Source organism: Cryptomeria japonica, chromosome 11 (assembly GCF_030272615.1).
Source record: "Cryptomeria japonica chromosome 11, Sugi_1.0, whole genome shotgun sequence".
NCBI lineage: Eukaryota > Viridiplantae > Streptophyta > Pinopsida > Cupressales > Cupressaceae > Cryptomeria > Cryptomeria japonica.
In genome coordinates, this window is record NC_081415.1 from 724,927,744 (window position 1) to 724,938,819 (window position 11,076).

Below are 11,076 nucleotides of genomic sequence, written 5' to 3' on the forward strand. Positions count from 1 at the left end.
TGTATTTGTCAAACAAATGTTGTTTGAATCACTTTATGCCAAAATAGGTCATATTGAGCCATAAGGAATAAAAAACATGTATTTTTGTTGAAGAAAAGGTTTTCCATCAGATTTTGCCATCACGCCTATGGATTTGTCTTAGGTATGCCTGGGTTCACCCAGGGATTGGCTTGGGCACCCCAGGTTCACTATGGATTGTCCGTCTAGGTCCTGAACTTTACCCTAACTAACACCATAATTTGCCAATTCATTCATTGTTTCTTCCAAACCCAGCTTCTTAGATTTTCTTACAACAGCCTAAAAAAATGCAAGAAAGAGAAAGTAACCAAAACATTGTTTTCCCTAGTTGAACATATTTGAACATTGCAACAATGGTAAACATACCCACAGAATAGAGTTGCAGCCCTTATTTGGTCCATGCTCTGCTACAACAGAGGTGGTAACTTCTAAAGATAGTTTGTTAGTCTCCTTGTCCATTTTGTGAGGAACCTGATCCAAGGCCAAATTTCCCGCAATGGTTTCCTTTTTAGAATCACTCACATTCAAGCAAACAGAAACACAAGAAGCAACCCCATTTGGTTCCGTTGTACCTGGTTTCTCTTCTTTCCAGATTTGCCTATCTTTTAAGTGCCCTACAGCACTTCTCATTGAATTGGGTCTTACATTCACTTGCTTATCGGAAATTTGTACTTTCCATCCAGGATCAATAGTTCCACCTCTCTCAGCAGCATTTTCCTTCATTTTTTCTAACTGTTCAAGATCAATGTTATCCTCCTCAATCTTAGTATAAATCTTATTCGATGCCTCAGGGTCTACAACATGAAGTAACCCTTCAGAACCATGTTCTACAGAAGAAACAAGTGCGCTATTTTTCTGGGCTTTCATAACAGGAGATGGACTGGGCTCTAATACAGTTTTATTCATCCCTCTTAACACTTGCAGATTGTCTACAACATTACCATTGTGTTCAGGAAATAATTCATCAGAATTGTCTTCACTTGTTATGCCCAATTCTTGTTTGGCTGGAGCCATGTTCAAGCTACCCAACTTGCCAGTACTTCTGTTACATGGATTACCCTTTATTCTCCTGTACTTTTCCCTTATGAATGGTCTTTTTGAGACATCAGCACAGCTTTCTCTGGAAAAATCCTTCCTTTCCTCCACAGCATCAGTACTTGGATAATTTACAGCTGTTTTGCAAGCAGGCATCCCCCATGTACCAGATTCTGAGAGAACTTGACTTTCAAGAGAAGTCACTTGGTCGGGTGGTAGAGAGTTCACTGGAGGAATATCTACACATGCCAATCCAGTTGTTTGCCTCTTTCTTGACCGCAGCTCCCTGTCCACTCCCATCTTTAAACTTTGACTTGACAATTACACTGTCTGTTAGAACTCCGTGTGCAGCCTAGAGATAAGTTATATACTTACTGAGAAAATAACCCAGTTAAAACCCCCGAAGGAGTGCTCCACATCATAATGCAGCTGTTGGAAAATGTAACTAAGAAAATGGATTCATGTGCCCTCTCTGATCTTGAAACAGGGTTTGCCTAGCAAAGAAAACTTAACTTAGTCAATCTCCTTCTGCTGCAAGATTTTAAGAAAATATGTTGATAAGGATGCAGATGAGGAAATGGATGCTAATTTTAAAGTTAGTTATTACTTACTGGACGGAAGTATTTGTAGAGAACACTTAAAGCTGATATTAAATGAGACAGTTCCTTGCAAAATACATGACAGTAATTTAAAGTGCCTATAAGTGCCACATTGAACAAACCTTGGAAATTCGACTCTTAAGTCGGAAGTAAATGCAAATGCTTGTAGACAGGAAGATACTCTGAAACAAACATGCACGAACTAGAAAGCATCCTTCAAATCTAAACCCGCCATGCCTCAAGATTTCATAGATATAAGTGCACAAGAAGCACCCAGAATACATGCAACTCCAAATTTTACTCACAGCAATTCGAAAGCCATTTTGTCATACCACTTATAAAAAAGCACCTGCCAAACAAAGTTCATAATGTCAAATCCAACATTGCTATGAGGACAATAATATAAAGTCTCTACAAAACATTTGACTGCAACGGCCAGATTCCAGAAGCATACTATGTTGCCATATACCCCTTCTATGTCTTGGATATGCCTTTTGCCAGGTTTGGTATGGAAAACGATCAAATATTCCTTTCGCCAGATTCTGGAATGGATACAGTCAAGATACAGAACACACACGTTCAGCAGACAGCAGATAGAACCAACTCTGAATGTGAACTCTACCCAAAAGTTCTAAAAAATGATAAAAACATTTCAAATCTGATATACCATTAGAATCTTTCTTGTCAAATAAGCCACTCATTGAGCATAGCTTTGGATGGTTTTCACATGACAGGCTTCTGGTCTGAAATTGCCATTGTTTTATGGTATTTAGGGAATACATCAATGTCACTCCCCACCATAGCGTATTGAAGCTCTTTCAAAATTTTGTTTTATCCATACGAGATATAGTAATATATCCATATTTGCCTATAAACATATCCCAGTAAATCAGGAATATGCCTATAAACATATCCCAGTAAATCAGAAATATATCTTATTTTGTTTTATATCCCTCTTCACAATGCCATTCTATTAGGTGAGCTCACATTAAACATTAGATTATATATAAACAGAAAAACCTTACATCTTCATCTTCCCAAGTTTGTCCATATAATAATAAGAACCCAACAGACTAATGATATGGCAGGAATGAAGATTATGTCCCAGAGGAAGGCGGTCAGATTGCCAATCCCATAAGTTTCTACTTATTCTCGACCTCAGTCTATCACATGAACACACAATCACAGACTTGTAATAAGTTGCAATTACCCATCAGTAAGCTTTGCGCTTGAGCCTACATGCATCGACGGTAAGTAAAAGTCACGCAAATAGCAAAATACTTACAAAAAGACAGTTTTCCAGTCTCATCTACCAACATGCAGAATAAACTTACAAGAGCTAAATTCATGTCAATTAGGAACCAACTCACATAATCCTCTAGTAGACTGACCCTCCTGAATACACCTTGGAAATAAAGAATCTGTAAGTTGTGCAACTCAATCAAGTAGAAGAGCAACAGATGTTTCCTTTTAGTTCTATCCTATTCACTGTGGAATGGCATTAACCAAAATCAAACATATTTGCAGTAATGCCTACCAGGCAGCCCATCTTATTCTATGACTTGCTAGGTTACCGGAGGGATCTTAACCCAACTGAGGATTCATGGGGGGAAGGGAGCGAGGAGGAGATGGGGTGGGTGCTGTATGACTTTGGTGCATTCCATCTGCCTCTTGAAGGAATACTTGCTAACCGCTATTAAAAAACTATTCACTTGCTCAAGCTTCCCTCTTGTCAGGTAGTCCAAATGGCTCAAAGCCAGTGAAGGAGCCCTAAAATAACAATAGTTCAAATGAGTAAAAAATATGTTCAGCAACAATAAAATTTGTCAGTCCATTCAAAGGTTTTTGCATTGAGATATCTATTAATTATTGATATTGTCTTTATGCCCCCACCATCTCAGCTTCAGCTCCACATTTTTGTCCTCCTGTATTTCTGTCCCATTTCTCCACTCCCTCTCTCCCTGCTCTCGTTAGAATAGCAGGTTACCAAATGTGATAAATCGCATCAAGCAGAGAGAAGAAAGATCTTAGGGACAATCCATATGTTGGGATGGACTTGGACAGAAGCCCAAAGAACATGTTCTAAGCAGAAGAAGAAGACTCAAGATACCTTGGCAGTGATACATCAGGAAAGAGTGACGCAGCTGACAATTTGTACATGAGAGAAAGAGCATCAATTGTTCTGCAGAAATTATCTTTCCTTAGGCATGAGATTATACAAATAGGGCATCTGAGTATCCATCCTATGTGGATTCACAAGCACAAGAATAAAAGGCTACTTCATTTTAGACCTTAGGGTTAATAACTGTGATAAGAAGCCAAGCTACTTCCTTTGATCAAACAGATTCCTTTCCCACCCCTAAGATGCAAGCAGGCTCCACCAATTAAGGGACAAAACTGCCAGATCCTTAGCAGAGCGACCAGGAAAAGTCCCTGGAAAAGCTCCATCCGCTATTTAAACAGGGCCAATACCATGTAGTAAATTGGCCAAGTTCTACACTGTGCCAGAAGAAGAAGCTAAAAGAATAATGCAAATTTTGAGGTGAGGCATATATCTGGAACAGAATATTGGCAGGTAGAAGATGGAGACAAATCACTCAGGTAGATCTGCAAAGGGGAAGTAGGCATTTCAGGAGTAGGTTCAAGAAACTCAACTGCAGCCCCTCCTATTGAACTGTTGGCTAAGGTGACCATTTAGCTTAAGATTATTTTTAAGCTTTTGAATTCAAGGAATTTTAGTTCAAAATAATTATTGTTCAAAATAATTAAATAAAGATAGTGCAAAGTGTATTGTTCGGTCAATTTTAGTTCAATTAGGCTTGATGGCACGTTCCTCTTAACAGTGATGGTCGAAATTTCTGCTAAAAGCTACCTGAGACGACTCTAGGTAATGTAGATGGTGAGAAAGCTAGATTGACAAAAAGTGCACCACGTTCAACTCTTGCTGGGTGGAGTTGCCCCGGGTTTAATCCCCAAGTAAGAAAATGATTTCCCCTGGTCAGAGACCAAGCGGTAAAGAAAATGTCTTACCAAAGAAAGTCCTGTTAATAGTGGCAATCAAAATCCATCGATGTAGAATCCCGATTTTTTTATATATAGTTCACAAACAATTAACCTTTCACAAAGATTAGTAGGTAAAAAAAATCCTTTCTTCGAAACATCTGAAACAAATTAACTTAGGAGAAAAATAATCCTTTCTTGGAAACAAATGGATTTTCTTGGAAGTAAATGACCTGGTTAAAAATGGACTTTCTTGGAAACAACCGACCTGAATAAAAAACGATAACCACACCATAGAACAGTCCATCAGTATCTAGGTTGTGCTGAGTTGAGAGAATGGGAATCGAACTTTGAACCGCTTATCGAATTTTAAACGGACGGGGGCTTTGTCAATGGCATTTACATTGAAAACATATGTTGAATCCATACAAACAATGAAGCCTTGAAAATCTACAAAAGAAACCGTTAACAACCAAACTGAATTGCATCCATCTACAAAATGAACTATTAAATACAAACTGAACTCACATCTAAAACCTCTTCACCTTCCATACAAACCCGATTTTAGTCACTCATAAACTTCCATACAAAACAGTGAAGCTTCAAGACCGAACCCACTTCTAATAGCTTCAGCTTCCGAGAAAGAATGCAACCCATGCCACCACCAACACAATCAATGCAAACATACAATATGAAGTTTTGATGACGGTATGAATGGAAAACTAACCTGATCACAAATATAACCTCGCACATCTATTCTTGTTAAAAACAGACATTTAACTTCGCTGCACTGTCACAACAGTATTACCGTGAAGTTTGAGTTAAATCTGGTCAAAACAGAAGAGGCGGATGAAGAAAAATGAATATAGCTTTCATGTCCGACCACTTTGAAAAAGCAAATTTATCCGTTTCATGGAGTGTGTAGCCAATGCTTTTGTGTTTAATATGGGTTTGCATTAGCGCTGATCGTACCTGTACGGTTCGATTTGCTTTTTAAGGGAGAGATTTGAAGGGATAGATGGGATTTCAGTGTTAGATCTTAGGATTTCCCAGTTTGTACAGTTAATTATTAGTCTGCAGACAGAAATACATTCAAATTCTGCCGTTTTTCTAACTTTACAACTTAAAACGAGTTAATTTTTGGTTTTTGGTTCTAATTTTACAACTCGGAAAATGAGTTAATTTTTGGTTTTTGATCTCTTAGATTATTAGGTCTCGTGAACTGCATTAAAATTTCTTCATTCATTTCAGTCAATTAATTGAATTATTGAGACTTATTTTAGGTACAATTTTCTTAAAATTCTTAAATTTATAGTATAATATATCTAAATTGTTTGAACTTATATACTATAAAAAATATTTTTTTATTTATTTTTTAAAATTAGTGTTGAATAAAAGTGAGTGATTGATTATGTAATAGTAGTATAGATATTTTAAATAATTGTGAATATTGTTATTAGTATATTGTAAGTTTTTGATAATAAAGCAGCCAAGACAAGGGTGTTGACCTACCTCAGAGAGAGCATAACCAGCACATACACAGCAAAAACAAAAACCACCTGCAGCTATAGAATAACCCAAGATTGATAGCAATCTCGTCCATGTAGCAACTTAAACAGCAAATAATTAAAAAGAAACTAACCATAAACCATCTATCCTTGCAGATGAGCATATTGTTCATACTATAAAAACTAAAGAAAGTAGCAAGAGTCTTGGCAAGTTTCATATGGCTGATAAAGAAATTAAACTTAAGAGGGATCCAGCCCATCCTGAAATTAGTATGATGTAAGTTACTCTAATAGTATTTTAAATAATTGTGAATAGTGTTATTAGTATGAAGTAAGTTACTCTAATAGTGGTATAGATATTTTAAATAATTATAAATAGTGTTATTAGTATCATGTAAGTTAGTAATAGGAGTATAGATATTTTTAATAATTGTGAATAATATTATATATGATGTAAGTTATTCTAATAGTAGTATAGATATTTTAAATAATTATGAATAGTGTTATTAGTGTGATGTAAGTTACTAATAGTGGTATAGATATTTTAAATAATTGTGAATAGTGTTATTAGCAAGATGTAAGTTACTCTAATAGTAGTATAGATATTTTAAATAATTGTGAATAGTGTTATTAGTATGTTGTAAGCTATGTAATAGTGGTATAGATATTTTAAATAATTGTGAATAGTGTTATTAGTATGATGTAAGTTATTGTAATAGTGGTATAGATATTTTAAATAATTGTGAATAGCATTTTAGTATGATGCAAGTTACTCTAATAATAGTATAGATATTTTAAATAGTTGTAAATAGTGTTATTAGTATGATTTAATTTGTTGGACTCGTAGTTAATTGTACTTGATGAAATATTTTTAGTTGTTTATTCATTGACTATTAAAAAGCTAATAGTGTAGCCAATTATTTTCACATCACTTTTTAATTGTGATAGTTGTTTTATTTTTATATTTATGAAGAAATGTGGTCTTGTGTGGCCACACTTATTAATATTGAATGTAATCATTGTGTCATTTCATAATGACATTAATTTGTATTTAAGTGGATGTGACTCACATTATTAAATACTTTTTTGTTTATTATATTAGAATCAATTTTAATTTGGATGGAATACAATTTTAATCATATATTTTAAAAAATTATACTAAAGATGAGAATAAAGTATTTTTAATTAATTATTTTCTTATTTTATTGTATTGATACTAGAATTATTTGTGGCCAACAACCCTCTCATGCCATGAATCTCACTCTTGTCATCTCTAGGAAGTCATCCATTCCACCCCACCAAGATTCTTGAATACATGACTCTTTTCACTTCTTCTTTGGTGTCTAGCTTCAACATTCATGCAAAAAACATAAAAGCTATGTCAACATTCGTGTAGAATTTGTGATCCAAACTCAAAAATTCATCCCCTAGTAGCATTTTGATTACTTGCAACATCCTCCAACAAAACCCTTTTGACCCAAAATTTCTCAAACCCTAAATTTGCATCCAACCCATTATAATAACAAACCTAAATCCTCATATCTACAATAAAACAACCTAAAAGTGTATTCCCTACCTTGTGATGTCTCAAATCTTTCATGCATTGTGATGGCTTCAACTTTGCATCTAATCCACTCAAATTAAGGTTATACGTCAAAATCAAACCATCATAGATCTAATACCACTTGTTAAAAAATAAAGCATCAATACCCAGTTCATTTAATCCATTTCCTACATAACCCATGAGAGAAAACCATGCATACAAGCTCAAAGAATAATCATTATGCATAGATCCAATAGACAATCCACAAGATAGCACTTGAGATATACCTTAGGAAAACCCTTAAGAGAGAAAAACCTAGCCTCGAAAAGCATCCATGACTCATGTATTATTCAGTAATAAGCATTACAATAATTCTTTAAAGCCAGCATGTTAATGGGCCTAATCGAGCTAATTCAATTTTGAATCATCCTATGAAGGTGGATTGGACAAAGATGAAGTCAGGATGGTGTAAGATCAATTTTGATGGGGCTTCCAAGGGCAAGTTGGGTCCTTCGGGGACTGGGTTTATTGCATGGGACTGGGATGGAAATATCATTGCCTTTGGGGTGACCAAGCTAGCGGAAGGGACAAACAATGATGTCGAAGCTCAAGTCGTGATCAAAGCTCTAAAAATGGCCAAAGCAGTGAGGTTACATGAAATGCGTCTTGAGGGGGATTCTCAAATAATTATAAATGTCATTAATAAGGGAGATATCCATGCATGAAAACTCAATAAATTTATCACCATTGCCAAATCCATATTGGAAAATTTTGAGAACTATGAGATAAGTCATGTGATCAGCGCAGAGAATGAGCTAGCACATAGGCTTTCTAATTGGACGATATCTTTTAATGATGTAGGATGGAGTACTATTGAGGCCTTCAATGATATCACCCTGGATTGAGTACTCTCGCACAAGTGTAGAAATTAATTCATTTTATAGTTGTACACCACTAGGTGCAGAGTGCATTTATGAGAAGCCAGAGTGGCATTTGAATTTGATAAGGGTTAAATATGTAAGATTAAATTCTCCTTGCTTGCAAGGTGGTGTCCAGGTGAAGCTACATGTGGTGGAGAACTATTGAAGCAAAGGGTGGAGAACTGCATTTTTCCATAGAGGCGACCTTCTCTCTTAACACCCCAAGACAATAACTCCCCTTTATGGGCCGAATTTCTAAGAAAAGGTTGAGGGGATTGTTTAAATATGGTGAAGAAAACATCCTATAGATTTTGGAAGTTCTTTTCAGTAAGGAGTTCGTGAACACGGAGCACAGGTACAAACCCAACATGAACATTGTTTCAATGTTGATGGTGTGGGGACTTGAAGTGAGGAAGAAGGAAGAAGTGAAGTGGGTGGTGAAAGGTTGTGTAGAGGAGGAGTGGTTCTATGGGTTGCAACCATTTCTTGGATGGGCTATGACAAGAGCAGGGTTTCTTCATGTGGAGGAGGAGCATGGCATAAAGGAGGAGGCACCACAACAATTGATGTCATTTATTTGATGGTTGAAAGGAATGAATCGAGACGAGTGAAGGGCAAAAGCGTATATCGGCTAGGAATCCCTTAAATTATTCATCTGAGAAAAGGATCTTGAGTAAAGGAAGGGGAAGAAGAGTGTGGAGATAGAGAAGAACGTAGAGCCAAGGTTCGAGCTCAAAGATTATTGGAACAATGAGTCATTGAAAGTCGTGAGGAACCATTAAAAAATCATTTTTTTAAAAATATTTTTTGTTTAGCTATTTTTTTAAAAACTATGTTATAGTATGCGATGGCCCTTGTTTTTTTTTGTAAAGGGTTTTTGTATGGGCATAGCTGCATGATAGATTTAAATGACTAGGATGATATGCTACTATGGTGGCAAGTGGGTAGTAGTTTAGTTAGAATTTCAAGGATGAAATTTTCATTTGATCTGTGTGAACTTGGACTTTGATGGCATTATGGACATGGATGATGTTTTTTTATGGCAATATTAATATTAATATAAACTCAATATTATCGATCGAAAAAAATTCTTTAAAGCCTCCATTAACACATCTAAAACATCAAGCCTCCTCGATAAATCATCCATGTGTCCAAGCATGAATCTCCACATCCCATGTCATACTTCACATATGCGTTCTTCAAAAGAAGACTCAAAACCCCAACTAGCCAACCTTAACTACAAAACATAAATTGTCTTATATAGATTCAATCTCACACAAATACAACCAAGTGGTAAGATAAAACCATGTGCAACACAATACCATTCACCCCTCATTTAATATTGGGTTCTAAGTTTTCGCTTTATTAAAATTTCCCCAATATTAAATTAAATATATTTTTCCATTGTGAGAATTGCATATAGAATATATCTCTCAATGTTATATACAACCCATAAAGTTGGCCCAAGAGTGTTAACTCCTATTGATGTGCATACTTCTGAGTGCCCCTAGGTGCACCACATGCATAATAATAAAATGAACATTATAATTATGTAAGGTGTACAACACCTTATCCTAACAAATATCTCATTTAAAATTTTACCTCAAAAAGTGACTTGGAGCTCTTTTTTCTATAGGTTGAAATTAGTCTCCATTTTCTCTATGTGCTCTTCTATTTGTTGCATCTACCTTACTCCTTTGTCTATCCTTATAGCCACATTGTCAGCACAATTTCACCTTTCAATGACTGGTGACTATCGTCCTTCCATCCACTTACCATCAATAAACCATTGAACACTTACTAATGAAACATATTTGTGTACTCCACACTTTCCTCAAATTCATGAATACAACAACAAAATTGATGAATCTTGTGAGAAATATGACATTAAAAGAAATTTTTTTGCAGTGAGAACACCACAGCAAAATGGTGTAGTTGAAAGAAGAAATCAAACAATTAAAGAAATGGCAAGAACCCTACTAAATGAAGCCAAAATACCTAATAAGTTTTGTGTGTGTTGGTTGAAAATTTTGTAAACTTGTGAGAATTAAAAAATTGTGGTTTCAACATAATGTGTGAGATAATATCTCTCCTCACAAAGGGGAGCTTGACTTCTTATCACTCCAAACAATTTTACAACAAAATCTATAACTATCTATATTAATTATCTAATTATCAGATGTTACACTACCTTTTCCTCTTCTCTTGTATTCAAAAGGGATAATTTTGCTAAGAGTAATAATGATCGATAGACTACTTAGTTATTTAGAATTGGCTAAGAAGCATACCAATGACATTGATTGAAAAAGAAGCAAAGTTTCTATGAAGGCTCAAAGACTTTCGTTGCTTCCAAGACAGGAGAGCAATATTTTAAATCTTAAAGACTTTAACACATAATATAATCCTATCAACCTTTTGTAATAACTTTTGTAACATAGTATAACTTTTATTGA

At 35.3% G+C, this 11,076-nt stretch overlaps 1 protein-coding gene across 21 annotated transcripts in view; it reads right to left on the reverse strand.

The window, feature by feature from the left end:
- Nucleotides 1-5,740, reverse strand: part of LOC131061245 (uncharacterized) — a 40,503-nt gene extending 34,763 nt beyond the window's left edge. For 4 of the 21 annotated variants that reach the window (XM_057994811.2, XM_057994810.2, XM_057994809.2 and 1 more), the window contains exons 1-5: nucleotides 4,921-5,373; nucleotides 2,107-2,194; nucleotides 1,775-2,001; nucleotides 1,429-1,547; nucleotides 385-1,339 (exon numbers count right to left, since the gene is read on the reverse strand). In XM_057994811.2, the coding sequence (XP_057850794.2) occupies nucleotides 385-1,339; nucleotides 1,429-1,547; nucleotides 1,775-1,936 (1,236 nt within the window). In that variant the 5' untranslated portion in view covers nucleotides 1,937-2,001; nucleotides 2,107-2,194; nucleotides 4,921-5,373. The other 17 variants (XM_057994794.2, XM_057994797.2, XM_059213956.1 and 14 more) reach the window with 17 other exon arrangements.
- Between the last annotated feature and the right edge of the window lie 5,336 nt (nucleotides 5,741-11,076).